This window comes from Oncorhynchus tshawytscha, linkage group LG07 (genome assembly GCF_018296145.1).
Source record: "Oncorhynchus tshawytscha isolate Ot180627B linkage group LG07, Otsh_v2.0, whole genome shotgun sequence".
Taxonomy (NCBI): domain Eukaryota; kingdom Metazoa; phylum Chordata; class Actinopteri; order Salmoniformes; family Salmonidae; genus Oncorhynchus; species Oncorhynchus tshawytscha.
Window position 1 is genome coordinate 6,629,487 of NC_056435.1, and position 17,423 is coordinate 6,646,909.

The following is a 17,423-nucleotide window of genomic DNA, read 5'->3' on the forward strand; positions in this document are numbered from 1 at the left end:
TTGAAGTGGATGTAACAAGTGACATCAATAGGGGATCATAGCTTTCACCTGTATTCACCTCATCAGTCTGTCATTGAAAGAGCAGGTGTCCTTAATGTTTTGTGCACTCAGTGTTGGTCTGCAGTGCAACACATCTCCCATTAATATTGACATTGGGATTTACAATACAATTATGTGGAAGTCTGAGTCACATAATCACATCTTAAGTCAGTATCCACAAAGTGTCTCAGAGTAGAAAATTGGTTGTAAGTGCGGAAAATAGAGACATTGTACTCCCACCTCTTATAGGTGAAAATAAAAGATATGCGTGAAGCCTCTTTCGTCATAAGACACCCAACCAGTCGACAGATATTTAGGAGCCCTCTTGACCTGGCCTAACCAGTGAAGAGTTAGCAGCAAGTGTCTTGATATTCGAAAAAGGGGGTGAGGCAGTGGCTCCTGTGGTATATGCAATTGCTTTGGAGTTGTTGACAGAACGTTTTGATCAACCCATAAGTCATCTAGACCTACACGCAGCACTTGACAATGATTACACATGAGGCCTGTTCCACACGATAGGCCTAAATACCTAGAACCGCTAGGCTAATACATGAACAGGTAAATTATTTTTCTTCAGATTATTGCATTTCATACGTTATGTTAATTCAAGCTATACCTCTTGAGCGCAATATCACGTTGTTAAAAAATATGCCTAAGTTGAGCATGCCAACTGAAGCCATCTATGGCTTATGTTAACTTTGATTCTGTTTGATGAATATGATAGACCTTTCAAACGTTGTGTGCAACATTATCGGCTTGTTACTCGACGCCTAGTGTGCCAAAGCGATTTAGAGTTATTCAATGGTGTGATGTTTGAAGAGCGTCTTGTTGTATCGGTGATATTGTCAAGATTTCGCTTTTGACAACCATCAGAATTGGTACGGAAAAAAGGTTATGCATGCCAACATATCAGGCAAGAATAAAGGGCAGGCAAAGTGATCAACCAACATTATTGACCCCTTTAATGAAAAGAAATGTTAGACATTATGGACTAAATGTTTCAATCCTGTTGATACTGGATCATTTTTGCTGTGACAATACAGGGCAAATTAAGATCCTGTCACCGTGGTAACTTTGTGGTGCCTCAAACTGTCATGAGAGAGATGAGTCGACTTTACTGTCTGAGCAGTGTCTTAACATCCTCCTAAAACCTACTCTGAGCTGGGAGTTTTTTGGTCTTTAAAACAGGTTAACAGGATTCCTAGGACCTTTTTTTGAAACCGTTTTTTTGTTTGTGGCCCCTGGATTTATAGGACCTGTATGTCACATTGTTAGTGCCTGCCTCTGATGATTGAAACTGAAAAGGTCAGAATTTCAGGACATGTCTTTCCGCATTGCTGTGTGCTGAGAATCTGGTATTGCACCGTCAATGCACAGTAATACCCATAACCCATATATTTTGTTGTAATATTTGCTAGTGGTGGGTGCATGATTTCTATGCAATTGGTATTAACATTTTTATCAAATATTACAGTAATATAATACCATTATGATTTTCTCAAAACGTTTACATTGTGATGACAAATTCCATCTAATTACTACAATAAATCAAACGTTCCCACACTTCTGGCATTGGAGAGAAGTAAAGGAATGTTTATTTATCTTTTCCTACTCTACTGTAGGACCATCAACTACATAGAAAACAATCCTCTGTCAGTGTGGCTAATGCATTACTGGACTGTGAAACTCTGCCAGGACAGGTTATTCTGCTAGTTACTGAGAATGTGACAAGTTGGGACCTGCTTCCTGTGCATTTGTCTCTTATCATGGGAAATGATGTGCTCACCTCACTAACCTCACTCATCTCACATCCCTCATCGTCATAATTTCATGTTTGATGAAGGCTGGTTCTTGAAACCAGTTACGTAGATAGGCTCTCCGTTGTGTCACCAATATGTCTCTGTAAACGAAACAGAGAAAATAAATAATGGAACTGTCAGAAGAAGCTGTCATCTAAAGCTTTGAACTGACATATATAATACTTAATGTATATAGGCATCAGTTGATACCATTTTTCATCACAAATAAAGACAGGTGACCACCTTGACTGTCCCCTAAAGATACATATATTAGTGCACATTCGGTACATACTGTAATTGATTGTCTGTGATCTCTACTATCAAAATGTTATCTACAATATCAGTGTGTTAGGGCACAAGTTTAACATGCATACCCTGAATATGATCTCTGAACTCATTTGGGGGAGGGTTATACCAGTTTACAGACACCTGTGTTGCCTACTCAGATTAAAATCCCAGTGTTTCCCAGATTGTCTTATTTCTACAGGGTAAACTTGGGTTCTCATGTAAAATGGCCAGTAGTGACATGCCTACGAGGAAGACAAAGAGGATCAGTGTGGGGTAACACGGTTGAGTCAGACTGTGACAGTGTGTGGGGATTGTCAACAAAAACAATGAGGCACATCGTGCCTTCAGGTCAAAACAAACAAACTCTCAACAAATGTATAACTTTCAGTGAGATTCAGTTTGCTCAAAGGTGCTATATTTGCATCACCATAAGAAAACACTGAAGCTAGACAGCTGGGCTCTAAACTTTCTGTGATACCTGCATATTGATATTTTGTCAGATATTTACCTGAAAGACTGAAATTCAATCAATAACGGATAATGCCTCAAACCACAGAAAACATAAACGTGCGTTAATGCACACAAAAGTAAACAGTCCACATCGGTGACCAGTCTCATTCAAATACCTCCAAGACCTCTACTTTCGAAAGCTGTTCATGAGGATTCGGATAACTGTAATTTACTTAACTTGGGGACCAATTTTGAATCAAATGAGATGTTTACGAAGCAGTAAACCAAATGAACAAATGTTGGACTAAATAATCTAACTACAGATGGATTATTCCAGGTGTTACCTAAATATCTTACCCCATGAGAGTATAATATTGTAAGTGAAGCCCAATGCATCTTCAGATCAGAGAATCATTCTTTGAGCATCTTCAGATCAGAGAATCATTCTTTGAATCTTCAGATCAGAGAATCATTCTTTGAACAGTTTCCAAATGCGCCTGACACAATCAGACAGAGATATAGTAATGGTATAGAACTATGAGGTTCAATTAGAGTCAGATCCCATCCAAGCTCAGGCACTACTGACCAGAAAATCCAACCATTGATCTTTCACTTAGGATGAAGTATGCACAGAGTTCAATCTGTTTGTATGTATAGGCCATTGTATCATAGACTGTGTACGGACAGTCGTTTTAAGGATGATTCCTTAGCTGTCTTAGCTTCACACCTTCACACATAACGTCCCATTGTATGAGGCCTCAGTGAGTGACAGGTAGAATTGTAATGGAAAGAATACACTAACTGGTAGTGTTGATGGAATGTAAATAACCAATAATGTGTATCTATGTGCTTTCAGGATGAGAACACATTGTCAATGCGGGTGTCCTAAACACATTTACATTGCATTATTCATGACAACTGTCAAACTTGTCAACTGTCTTTAATATCTAGTGGGTGAAACCATATCCATTGTCTCCTGTTATTTTGAGCATGAATAAAATATGATGTGTTGAACACCTAGCATACTGCTAGCTTCCCTGATAGGAACTATAAAAAGCCAGCCAAGGTGAGGCTTTATTTTACTGTAAAACAGAGAGTTCAAGAGACCAGGAAACATATGTAAACACCTTTACAAGGTAACCCCTGCACAGTAAACATTCCTTGTAGTTCACTTGAAATATTAGGTTTCATGCTTACCACACATAGCCATAAAGCACACGTCTGCACACGCCTACACACGCCTACACACACCATTTAAATACTTTAGAATCTGCGATTTCTGACAGTTGCATGACCCAAAGTGATATTCACTGTGATCATGGCTCCCCAAAACAGTCATCTTCACACAAACAAAAACATAAATAAAGCAGATCAATAAGTTACATTACAGATGCAGGTGAATCTCCAATGAATCTATATATACACATTAGAAATCATTATATTATATCAACATTCGTAGGGTTACTGTGGGAAATCTGACCTTCAGAACCAGATACCTTCTCCTAAACGCGTTCCACTTCACCATGCAATGCCATAAAAGTCTGTGAGTCTCGGGGGGAGGAGCCCAGAACAACTACAATACTTCGGAGCTTTCCACCGCTCAAAAGCATGCAAATACTAAGGCTCAGTATTCCAAAAAGGCTCTACAGCTACACTCACCCTTTAGTGGCTGGTAACTTAGCACAGAAGAAGTTAACAGAGAGGACTGACCAGGGAGACTAATAAGGATCTACATTAATCAATTAATTAATCAAAGATAAAGTGGAAAGGCCAACACATCCCAAATTGCTTCGGACGGGTCGTGTCGGGTTGAACACTTTGCAATACCGGATTGTAAACGCCGACAGTCTAATAGTAAAACAAGAGGTGACAAAAGTAAACGTTATTTACACCAGTATGCCTAGCCTATTCTCTAAAGAAGATGCTGTAAAATTTAAATAAACGGTTTGAGGGGAATTTTGATGCCTCGCATCCTTACGTCTCCACATGGATCAACCTCTCTAACCCAAGCATCATTTGGATTAGCCACAGTCTTTCTCACTCTGCACAACGGGTAAGTAGCCTATCATATCATCTGAACGAGAAGTCTCACAACTGTTATAAATTCGTTACTTTCTATAAATAGTTTGACAACCTTTCTTTAGACTGGTAGGACATATAGTCACTTTAACTTCCTGCGTCTATCTTGTGTGGTATCCAGGTGTCCGTTCGATATGTCGAGGTTTGATCGGACTAGCTGAGGCTCGCTTTCCTCCAAATAACCTACATATATCAATTTTTATTTAAACGTCCGGAAGTGTTCTGGCCAAAGCGCTTGTGTTTTTCGAGATTGCAGTTGGAAAGACAACTTCAACAATTGTTATCCTCCATTTGCAAATTGGATTGTCTGATTCAATAATTATTTAGTTTGTGAGGGCAGTTGAATTAGTCGAAATAAAATTGCTAAAGTAACGTTACACCTGGGTCGACAAGAAACATTCAGGTATTTTACGCGCACCTGGCGCACCGCCATGCATTAAATTCAGCTGCAGGTACTACAAATCTCCAGCAACGCATTGATTTAGCCTACTACAATCAATCCTCCTTGGAACATGGAACATGATTCAGCATAAGCTCACCTAAACTGTTCCCGAGCGATTTCTATTGGTAATAATAGCACACACGAGTCTTACCAGCTTACTTGACTCAAAATGTATTTGTGCAGACGTTCTAATTTCAACATGTTTTGTGTGTAAATCAGTTTAGTTAGGCTACCTCGTAACTGGGGGCATTTATAACATCGCTCTAACATGGAAGGTACCTCCATGCAACCAGAATGCAATTGCTCAGCTGTGCACTGTAACTGCAGATTAAATATTGTTTGAGAATGTGTCAAATAAAATACACAGGCCTAGGTTTTAAATGTAATTACATTTTAGTCATATGTGTAGAAGAATATAATGCATTGGGAACAGAATAAAATGTGACTATGGATTCCATGTAAGTGCATGGTCTTTGAGCTAAATTATGACCAAGTTGATTTGGTCATCACATTTATGCACTCACTGTGCATTGAAATCTAACTTAAAGCATGAAGAAAGTGGTTACAATATATGGTTATTGAGCTAGATTGTATTCCTGCTCTGGTAGGATCATGTAAATTCCCATTTGGACTTATCACCCGTGAACACCCACTAACTGTATTCCTGATTCGGCAAGTCATTGAGTATTAATTAAGAACAGGGGAAAAAAACAACAACAATCAAACACACATGCAGACCTTATGAAATAGTTGCAATGGGACACCGAGTGAGTGACCTTTCATCAGTCTTGACTGATCGAATGTAAATATCATCCGTGGACTGTGGGACTGAGGACCATGGTGACGTCTCTATAGATGTATGTGGGAGTAGTGGTTTCCCTGTAGGACAAGCACATCACTTCTAATACACTGGAATAGGGAACTGTCCTTCCATTAATTGGCCTGGGAACATTGCGCAGAGGTCCTCCACCGGGTGCATTTTCATGCACTGCACAATATAGTGTGCAGAAGCTCCTAATTTGCTCTCATGGCTTTCGAGTTGAGTTTCTCTCTGCCTTGCCTCCCTTAGAGTCCTTCAGCCATGAGCGTGGCATCCGGTGTGCAGTAGTAACAACCCCTAGTCTAGCCTCCAGTCTGCTGGCTAATCTACTTCTGTACAGAGACACTGTGGTCCTTAGCTTTCAACAATATGGCTCCATAATATAACTAAATAAGCAGTAAGAGGTCATATTGCAAATGGTGAACATACACTTAGTTGTGGCCCCCTTTTGCCCGTAGAACCGCCTCATTTCATTGGGGGCATAGACTCTACAAGGTGTCGAAAGCGTTCCACAGGGATGCTGGGATGCTCCAATCCTTGGCACCTACTACCATACCTGTTCAAAGGCACTTAAATATTTTGTCCTGCCCATTCACCCTCTGGATGGCACATATACACAATCCATGTCTCAATTGTGTCTAGTCTTAAAACTCCTTCTTTAACCTGTCTCCTCCCCTTCATCTACACTGAATAAAGTGGATTTAACAAGTCGAAGTCTTCATCTGGTCAGTCTATGTCATGGAAAGAGCAGGTGTCCTTAATGCTTTGTCCACTCAGTGTGTATGTCAATACACATGCCAATACCATACACCCTGCAGAAATATATAAGCATAAACTAACAGCACTTATCTATCCAGAGGGGTCATTTGAATCATGATGTTGATTTGAGACTGGAAGGTGGTGTATGTGACTTGAAAATGTCATGTTTATGTTGTACAAAGTGATTATACTGAAATCACAGCCTTTTGTTTTTGGTTGGGTTTAAGTGTTCTAATCTTGGTTTGTGTAATGGATCTACACAGATTAAAAGGATACCAACGACTAGGCTACGTTAGGATATTTCAACATCCCGTCATTTTGGATGATGCTTCTGTAGAAAACAAAATTTGTTGAGACTTTTACTCTCCCTACTTTGTGTGGCGGGGAAAGATAGTGACTTGTCAAAGTTATTTATCATGAGTCATTTAAAGTTGACTAGTTTTACAAGATCTCCCAGGTTTGGGCATGTCTGTGGTTTTAGTCATGCAGCTCAGTGCTATTATGGAAGATCTTCTTCCCTTTTACCTTAATGACTTGAGTAAAGACAACTCTTAAACAAATCACGGGCCCTATATAACCCAATGACGGCTTCTGTCAGTGTGTGTGATATTCTCAAATGGCCTCATCCAAAGTCTCCTTTAAAACAGAATAATAATACATTTCTGGTCTAACTAGGGAGTAAGGGAGGGGTATTCCTTTGGTCCAGATTCTGCTGTGTACTGTTTTACATTACTGCAGAGCCAAGTGCCTTGATTGTGACAATGTTTCGCACGTCTGCAGATGTCTATCTTGCTAAACATATTTAAAGTCACTTGGTACATCTGACTGATAATCCTTGTGGAAAAACAATTGCACCAAATTAGTTAAAACAGACCTTTTGAAATGCACGCCTGCTAAAATTGTCTTTATCAGGGGAATTGGTGTCGTGCTGCTATTATTAGCATATCACGCATATGCTCGCTATCAACGAGGTGGGGCGCACCAGCCGAGCACACTGTATAGGTATGTGCTGCATTGTTTATTGTGGCAAGCCCTGTGCACGGTGGCGTTTATCGATCAGGCACCAATTATAGCTATCTCATTGGGGGATCAGCTGTGTGTGTGTGTGTGTGTGTGTGTGTGTGTGTGTGTGTGTGCCGCAAGATTGGCCACCTGAGTGGAGCTGGGGTTTGCAGCATCATGGACGCCTGCTATCGCTCAGCCACTGTGTGTCCTCCGTTATCAATGCTGTGGTGGGGCATCGGTGTTTGGTTGTATAATGGATGACATTGCTTTGGAAGACCACCTGCTCTGGAAGAAATGCCAAAATGTGGAATATATTGGGTATATTTCTGTGAAAGTCAAAGCCTCTGTTCATAGTGATTAAGAGAAATCTTGGCCTTTCAATTATTATGTAAAATACAGAAGCCTTTCATAACCACCCATAATTATACACTGAGTGTACAAAACAGTAGGAACACCTTCCTAATATTGAGTTGCACACTCTTTTGCCCTCAGAACAGCCTCAATTCATTGGGACATAGACTCTACAAGATGTTGAAAGCGTTCCACAGGGATCCTGGCCCTTGTTGACTCCAATGCTTCCCACAGTTGTGTCATGTTGGCTGGATATCCTTTGGGAGGTGTACTATTCTTGATACACACGGGGAGCTGTTGAGCATGAAAAACCCAGCAGCGCTGCAGTTCTTGACACACTCAAATCGGTGCGCCTGGCACCTACTACCATATGCGGTTCAAAGGCACTCCACAATCCATGTCTCAAGGGTTAAACATCCTTCTTTAACCTGTCTCTTCCCCTTCATCTACACTGATTTAAAGTGGATTTAACAGATGACATCAATAAGGGATCATAGCTTTCACCTGGTCAGTCTGTCATGGAAAGAGTATGTTTTGTACACTTAGGGAATACAATAGTAGTCTTGTTAGTGTTGTTGATGGTGGTATTAGTAGAAGTAACAGTAGTGGTAACAGTAGTGGTAGAAGTAACGGTAGCAGTAGCGGTAGTGGTAGGAGTAGGAGTAGTGGTAGGAGTAGTGGTAGGAGTAGGAGTAGTGGTAGGAGTAGGAGTAGTGGTAGTGGTAGGGTAGTGGTTGGAGTAGCGGTAGAAGTAACAGTAGTGGTAGAAGTAACAGTAGTGGTAGCAGTAGAAGTAACAGTGGTGGAAGTAACAGTGGTAGCAGTAGAAGTAACAGTGGTAGCAGTAGAAGTAACAGTGGTGGAAGTAACAGTGGTAGCAGTAGAAGTAACAGTAGTGGTAGAAGTAACAGTAGTGGTAGAAGTAACAGTAGTGGTAGCAGTAACAGTAGTAGAAGTAGTGGTAGTGGTAGAAGTAACAGTAGTGGTAGAAGTAGCAGTAGCAGTAGTGGTAGCAGTAGAAGTAACAGTGGTAGAAGTAACAGTGGTAGCAGTAGAAGTAACAGTGGTAGCAGTAGAAGTAACGGTAGTGGTAGGAGTAGGAGTAGTGGTAGGAGTAGCGGTAGAAGTAAGTGGTAGAAGTAACAGTGGTAGCGGTAGAAGTAAGTGGTAGCAGTAGAAGTAGTAGAAGTAACGGTAGTGGTAGCAGTAGAAGTAACAGTAGTGGTAGCAGTAACAGTAGCGGTAGCAGTAACAGTAGCGGTAGTGGTAGCAGTAGTGGTAGAAGTAACAGTGGTAGAAGTAACAGTGGTAGCAGTGGAAGTAACAGTGGTAGCAGTAGAAGTAACAGTAGTAGAAGTAGCGGTAGTGGTAGAAGTAACAGTAGTAGTGGTAGAAGTAACAGTAGTGGTAGAAGTAACAGTAGTTGTAACAGTAATGGTAGAAGTAGCAGTAGTGGTAGTGGTAGCAGTAGAAGTAACAGTGGTAGCAGTAGAAGTAACAGTGGTAGCAGTAGCAGTAGTGGTAGAAGTAACAGTAGCGGTAGTGGTAGCAGTTTGAAGTAACAGTAGAGGTGTAGTGGTAGTAGTAGCGGTAGTGGTAGCCATAGAAGTAGCGGTATCGTTTGTATCCTGCGTCTACAATGCTTATAGGCAGAAAAGCGCAGCTATATGAGATAATGATTAACGCTTTAGCATGTATGTCATTCCCCTTTACCGAGGATGAGTCTTCAAGGCTATATCAGTGCCATGTAAACTGCTCTGCTCGGGCAGAGGAGAAGTATTAGGAGCATCAGTCACTGCAAATCAATTTAAATGGACAAACAATGGTCTCAAATGGCAATGGCTGTATTTTCCAAAAGCTATGATTTGCTATGACTTAATAACAGGGTTGATATACTACATTGTGAATATTCCACACCACTGTGACATTTACATTCGAGTCATTTAGCAGACACGCTTATCTACACAGACTTACAGGGGCAATTAGGGTTAAGTGCCTTGCTCAATGACACTTTGACAGATTTTTCACCTAGTCAGCTCAGGGATTCAAACCAACTACCTTCTGGTTACTGGCCCAACACCCTTAACCGCTAGGCTACCTGCTGCAGTTGTGTTAAAACACAATCAGTGATGCAGGATGAGGGTGCTATGGAATCATCAAGCGGGAACCCCATTTTGGCGCGAGCACTCTGCCTAACAGATTGCACTTGAGCGCAATAGGAAGTACATGGAACAAACAGTGTGAATGACCTATTTGTCTGGCGATATATGGACAAGGATCATTGTGTATATTACAAGGGCTGCAGGGGACGGGTGATACACGTTTACTTCTGAGGTTTTTCGTTCTTTTTCCTTCGTTCAGAGTGCACTATTTTCCCAGTACATTTTTTATGACCTCCCACTAGCAGAGTAACTGCTTGGTGATGAGTTGGCCTTGCTTACATGCATGAGAAGGCATTATAAGGCTTCACTGGCCTCCAATGGATCTGTGTAGTTGCTTCACCACAAGCTATACACATTTGATTCTGAAAATAGATGTGGGACTGTTTTTTTCTACTCTCCTGACCCTGTTGTCATCCATTGTATAATACACCCAGTCACTTTTCAATAGTTTATATTTTATTTTTTTATCTTGTAATTCCCCCCCTCCCCCATCCACATAAAGCATTTAGTGATAAAGCATTCAGTCTTTGATCGGTGAAATTATTTTATTCCACCAATGCAGTGCAGCGCTGTCATCCAACAGTGTGAGGCCTGTCATACCTCACAATACACCCAACCTACAATATCAAGCTAGTTCGGCATCTAGGGAGAATCAATGAAATCGCATCGCTTCGTGTGATGATCACACTGCTGTGTGAAAGATTTCGAAAAGGAAAATTGCGTTGGTGAGAAAATACATGTTTGCTCATTTGAGGATTTTTTAAAATGTATTGACGCTGGTTCTTCTTGGGTTAAAAACATGGATCAAATCTATTCTAGGCCATACCCAAGTGTATTATTTAAACAGATGAAGTTTTCTACATTACCTTGTATATGAGGTATTGTGGCCATGTAAACAAGATTCCAATGTTCACTAGGCCATGCATGTTTTAAAGAATATGAATTCCTCACATTCCTTCAAAGATAACTGTATGCTCCCTTCATGCATATGATACATCACTGCATAATTCATTTAAAGTTGATTGTGTATTCAGTTTCAACTTCATTTTCTATACTGTGAGAATTGCATTGATCTTATGATCCAGGATTAAAAGTATATATGCACAGTTCGGAAAGAATGGGTCCATGTATTTCTATAATAGGAGACCATGCTTTATTGTCTGTCTAAAGGGACTGATAATCTAATCAAAGTAGTTAAGATACTTATAGCAACAATATGTAAACAAATGCTTGTGATTATTGACTTAATCCATGTTTTTGTTGTTTTCAAGTCCATTACATTTTGGTAACATCTTTCTCTCCCTCTCTTCCCTCCCTCCCTCCGTCCTTCTTCTTTATGCTTTGCAGATACAACGGACAGAAAATGCTACCCCGCATCCTTTTCCTTTGCTCATTTTTCGCTGCTGCTTGTTTCCAAGACATCCACCCCTCCAAGGTATTTCTGAGTGAATCCTGTGACTCATTGTGTACTTGTGAAGAAAAAGATGGCATCCTGTATCTTAACTGTGAGGAGAGAAATATCAGCAAGATCTCCCAAATCAAAGTGCCGTCAGCTCTACCTTTCCACCTCAATCTGTACAAAAACGACTTGGTGGAGTTGAATGCAGAAGACTTGGAAGGTTTAAAGAATGCCGTTTCACTTCATCTCGGGGCTAATAGCATACAAGAGCTTGAACCTGGCGTCTTTAGTGCACTGGGCTCCTTGAAGAAGCTCCACATCAACAGTAATTTCCTGGTCACATTGAAGGAAGACACTTTTCACGGCTTGGTAAATTTGGAGTTTCTCCAGGCGGACACAAACTTCATCCGAGTGGTCGAGCCGGGGGCATTCAGCAAACTCATCCGCCTCAAAGTTCTGATCCTCAACGACAACGCCATCGAGTTTCTTCCCAGCAATATTTTCCGGTTTGTTCCGCTCACCCACTTGGACCTGCGGGGGAACCAGTTACAGACCCTGCCTTACGTTGGCTTCCTGGAGCACATTGGGCGGATCATGGAGCTTCTTCTGGAGGACAACGACTGGATGTGCGATTGTGAGATCCTTCACCTGAAGATCTGGATGGAGAACATGCGGGCCCAGTCGGCCATTGGGGAGGTGGTCTGCAGCAGCCCCCACCACCTCAGGGGCACCATCCTGGCCAAAATCAAACGGGATGTTCTCTGCCCCTCTCACGCTGATATCAACTTAGAGGAGCCTTCCAAGTCACTGGACATGGTGGTCACTCCGTCTTCCAAAGTGGCAGAGATTCCGAAGTTAGAGGATGTCGTAAAGATTCCGACACCCTCTTATGTTCCAGGGAGTCCTTGTGTGGAGCACTGTTCTTGTCACAATCACCCTGTGGCTGGGTTTTTAATGCATTGTCAGGATAGAGGGATTCAACGGATTTCAGATATTGGAATACTTGAGCAAAGCCCTACCAAGCTGGTGCTTACAGGAAATATGATTCAGAGACTGTTGAAATATGACTTTGTCACATATGACAGTTTAGAGTTATTGAATTTAGCCAACAATCGAATTGATTACATTGACAATGAAACTTTTCTCAGCTTAAGCAATTTGAGAAAACTTTATCTCAACGGCAACAGAATTGAAACCCTTTCCGCGACCATGTTCATTGGACTCCACAACCTTGAATACCTATATTTGGAATATAACATTATCAAAGAAATTGTTCCAGGAGCTTTTAATCCTTTGCCAAATCTCAAACTCTTGTCTTTGAATAACAATCTGCTGACTAGTCTCCCATTGCAGATATTTCGCAACGTGCCCCTCACCAAACTGAACCTGAGAAAAAATCTGCTCATGCACCTGCCTGTAAGCAACGTGCTGGACCAGCTTGACTCTTTAGAGCAGATTTATTTAGAGGACAACCCCTGGGACTGCAGCTGTGACTTAATCAGTCTCAAACAGTGGGTTGAGAAGCTGAGGAAGGACACAGTCGTAGGTTCCATTTTGTGTCACACACCGAGAAAAGTGGAGAAGGCTGAGCTGAGGGCCCTTAGAAACGAGTTGCTGTGCCGCGGCCTAGTGACCTACTCCTTGCCCACGGATGAGGACGAGACAACCACAGTGGCGACTGACGGCTCTAGGAGCGGTTTCTTCAGCTCAATCACGGACTCAGTTCCGCTCTCCGTTCTGATCCTTAGCTTGCTCGTCATCTTCCTCATGGTCATCTTCTGTTCAGCAGGGATTGTGGCATTCCTCGTGCACAGACGGCGAAGGAGGGTGAAGAAGAAACAGGCGGAGGAGCAGCCGCGGGAGAGCAGCAGCCCCATCCACCTGCAATACAGTATGTACGGCCAGAAAACCACCCACCACACACTGGGGCAGAGGACCGGAAGCACTGTGTACGACGAGCGCTCACACAGCCCCATCGTCCAGATCTGCCGCAACCCCACCTACTGCACTCAGCATAAAGAATATGAGTCCGACCTCAATGAACTGGACGAACCAAAGCACATCTGTCGTAGCATCATGGAGACAGAGAATACTTCCCCTCTTACAGGCTCTAATTTGAAGTTCAGAGCTGTGACGTCAGACTGCCCAACTGAGTTCGTAACACTCGGTGACGCGAGCTCCCTCTATAAAAACATACTAGAGAGGGAGAGGGTTAGGGAGCTGCAGCAGCTCGGAATTACTGAATACCTCAGGAAAAACATGGCCCAGCTACAACCAACGGTAGAGATGCAGGTTCCAGGACACCACGAGGAACTGAAATTAATGGAGACTATTATGCTGTCGAGACCGAGGAAGGTCATGGTGGAACAAACGAAAAACGAGTACTTTGAACTCAAAGCTAACCTACACACCGAGCCAGATTATTTGGAGGTTCTGGAGCATCAAACTGCATTTAACTGATATAAAAAGACAATGGTTTTATATTCAACTCCACAAGTGCCTTGTCCAAAACTGCCATCTTATATTTTCAGTCGAAGACCTACATATCCCACAGCGGTCTTGGACATACAAGTCATTTGTAGCACAGAATGTAATGTATATTTGGCAATTTCTTCGTTTTGTTTTCCTATACAGTGCCTTGCAAAAGTATTCATCCCCCTTGATGTTTTTTTCCTATTTTGTTGCATTACAACCTGTAATTTAAATAGATTTGGATTTCATGTAATGGACATACACAAAATAGTCCAAATTGGTGAAGTGAAATAAAATAAAAAGAACTTGTTTCATAAAATTCAAAAAAAGAGAGAATGGAAAAGTGGTGCGTGCATATGAATTCACTCCCTTTGCTATGAAGCCCCTAAATAATATCTGGTGCAACCAATTACTTTCAGAAGTCACAATTAGTTAGATTGCACACAGGTGGACTTTATTTAAGTGTCACATGATCTGTCACATGATCTGTCACATGATCTCAGTGTATATACACTGGTTTAAGGGGAAACATTTAAATGTCTTGGAATGGCCTAGTCAAAGCCCAGACCTCAATCCAATTGAGAATTTGTGGTATGACTTAAAGATTGCTGTACACCAGCGGAACCCATCCAACTTGAAGGAGCTGGAGCAGTTTTGCCTTGAAGAATGAGCAAAAATCCCAGTGGCTAGATGTGCCAAGCTTATAGAGACATACCCCAAGAGACTTGCAGCTGTAATTGCTGCAAAAGGTGGTTCTGCAAAGTATTGACTTTGGGGAGGAATAGTTATGCACGCTCAATTTTTCTGTTTTTCTTTGTCTTATTTCTTGTTTGTTTCACAAGAATGAAATATATTTAGTATCTTCAAAGTGGTAGTAGGCATGTTGTGTAAATCAAATGATACAAATCCCCCCCCCCCAAAAAAAAATCAATTTTATTTCCAGGTTGTAAGGCAACAAAATGGAAAAATGTTAAGGGGAGTGAATACTTTCGCAAGCCACTGTAGACAGACAGCACTTGAAGTTGCTGATATAACATATCTTTCCCAAATGTAATTATCGGGAAGGCAAATAAGTACGGCAGGGGTAAGTTTTCGTTACCAGTTTAGCTTAGATCTTTGGCAGGCCTCATTGTTTTCCACAAATTCTGTCAGGCTGTTTCAATCATATGCCATAATCAGCATGCTCAAAATGCCGTAGACTCAACAAAATGCCAACATGTATTCTGAGTCGCAATGATGGAGTGCACATTAGTGCTGTCGTTCATTAGATTTAGCCCTTGCATTATTTCAATACCACATTTTGCATTCCAACCAGTGGGAACGTGTTTATACAAATCCATTTTCCCCAAACTTAGCACTTAAAAGTCCCAGTACATATATAAATCATATCTTGCATCTGTACAGAAGAAATGCATTGCACTAATCAAATGCCATTTAAAAAGATGGTGCATGACAATCTACTTACTTTTCAACAGCAATTTCTGTTTATCATTGTTCCTTTCCTGCTACTGAAGGGGACAGAACTACTGATGTGTATACGAACCTTTTTGTATGAGTGTCATTTTTACAAATCACAACTGACCAGTTTCTCTCAGCATGATAAATGTTCAGGATATATGCGTTCGCTTTATTATTCTGATCGAGTAAGCAACCCTGTTCAACTCTGAAAATGTTTTATGTAAACTTTATTTTATACCAATGTAGATCAAATTATTTATTGTCATTTTTGTATATATGTCACACATTCTATGTTATTTTGTGCCTTCAGTGTTGTGCAGGTGAACATGTATTAAATGTAAATAAAGAATTGCAATACTGCAAACTTTGAACAATCAAGATTCAATACAATAGGTAAGCTCTTCAGTCCTCTAAACAGATTGCTTGCAGGTATATTGCAAAGCCTGTTGCAAAAAGACTACATTAGGTCATGAGTTTAGCATAAAAGTGACCAAACATCTAATATTATAGCACATTATGTGCTCAACAGGGGAGTGGGTGAAATCATGATGCTATCCTGCACAGAGGGCACTTAAGATAGTAATGACATTACATTGTTATTCACACTCTTATGCATGTCCCCAATGCTGCTGCATGTTCTGTATTCCTCCCATGGACATACAGCACAGCATTATATACCATCTGTGTGCTTGTTTGAATAAATCAAGCTGATAGGTAGGTTCATCCTGGTCATTTTACTCTAAGTAGAATTTCAAATGAATTGCTATATATATCCACACAGACGCACACACCGAAAATCTCTTTCGTGTCAAATCCATGCTCAAGCCTGGCTTCCCTCATCGCCCAATATGGCATGTCAAGTCTTTCCAGTTCTCTGCCTTGCAAACACAAGTCTGTCATTTCCCCCTTGCATTATTGGACCCCCTTCTGAGATTGCTTATCCACAGTGCTTAATTACTGCACAACAATGGGGTATAGAAAATCCCCTCTGCACTGCTCCACACGACTTCCATTTCCATCCTAGCTGGTGATTTAGTAGGCTGTTCCGGTGCTTCCATTATACCTCATAATTGACAACTAAAACTGCTCACACGCCACCCCCCCTCCCCCTCGGTGAACTGGGGTTGGAATACGGACACAGCGATAAGGCTTGGGATTTTCTCCTTTGAGAATGAAGGGAAATGTGCTCCGGTAGGTCTTTCTCTGTGACGTTTACCAAAGTGCAAAACAATGTTCCTTTGGGGGGAAATGTTTTCAGTATTTTGTGCTCATGAAACCCTTGTGGGTGTTAATATTTCAGCAATGGAAGTCGAAGTTAGAAGTCGAAACTGCTCAACATACAGAGTGCCGACAGGGGAGTAGAAAAAGTTCATTTTATGTCAACATTGGGGTAGAGATAAAATATGTATGCAGTGATTGTCTAACTGGCTCCACCTTCAGTCTATATGAAATGAATCCAGCCCAATGCCTATTATGGATGACTAAGCATGAAGGCAAGGGGCTATTTGTGGAAAATTCTAAACATGTGCAGGTATATTCTTTCCAGATGCTACATTTTGGTGCAAACTAGCATGTACAGTAGACATTCCCAGCCCTACCATTTTTCACACTACATTATACATGAAATACAAACCACGATATGTGCGGTGAAAAATAATATCAAAACAAATATTTTCTATGGGCGGAGACCACGGCACATGATGTTTATATAGTAGTTCAAACTACAAACCTGTTATTTGAAGAGGACTTGGCCGACTTGAAACCTCTAGTTCAGCTACTGACGTGCCGACAGTTCGGTCTTTGGAGGACGTAACAAAATATACATACTTTCGGCACTGCCACTGACAGCCGGAACTGCAACAAAAGCTGGCGTTAATATTGGAACACACACAAGACGTAG

The 17,423-nt window shown here is 41.3% G+C and overlaps 1 protein-coding gene and 1 long non-coding RNA gene across 2 annotated transcripts in view; one reads left to right on the top strand and one right to left on the bottom strand.

Moving 5' to 3' along the window:
- Positions 1–1,934, bottom strand: part of LOC112255408 — a 36,015-nt gene extending 34,081 nt beyond the window's left edge. The window contains exon 1 of the long non-coding RNA XR_002954248.2: positions 1,835–1,934. This is a non-coding gene — a long non-coding RNA (uncharacterized LOC112255408). The remainder of the gene's footprint in view (positions 1–1,834) is intronic.
- Positions 1,935–4,156: 2,222 nt separating this feature from the next.
- LOC112253736 (SLIT and NTRK-like protein 6) lies at positions 4,157–14,465 on the top strand. The gene is made up of 2 exons (XM_024425703.2): positions 4,157–4,629; positions 11,542–14,465. The coding sequence occupies exons 1-2, from the start codon at positions 4,538–4,540 to the stop codon at positions 14,051–14,053; spliced, it is 2,604 nt and encodes an 867-aa protein (XP_024281471.2). The 5' UTR covers positions 4,157–4,537; the 3' UTR covers positions 14,054–14,465.
- Positions 14,466–17,423: the final 2,958 nt, after the last annotated feature.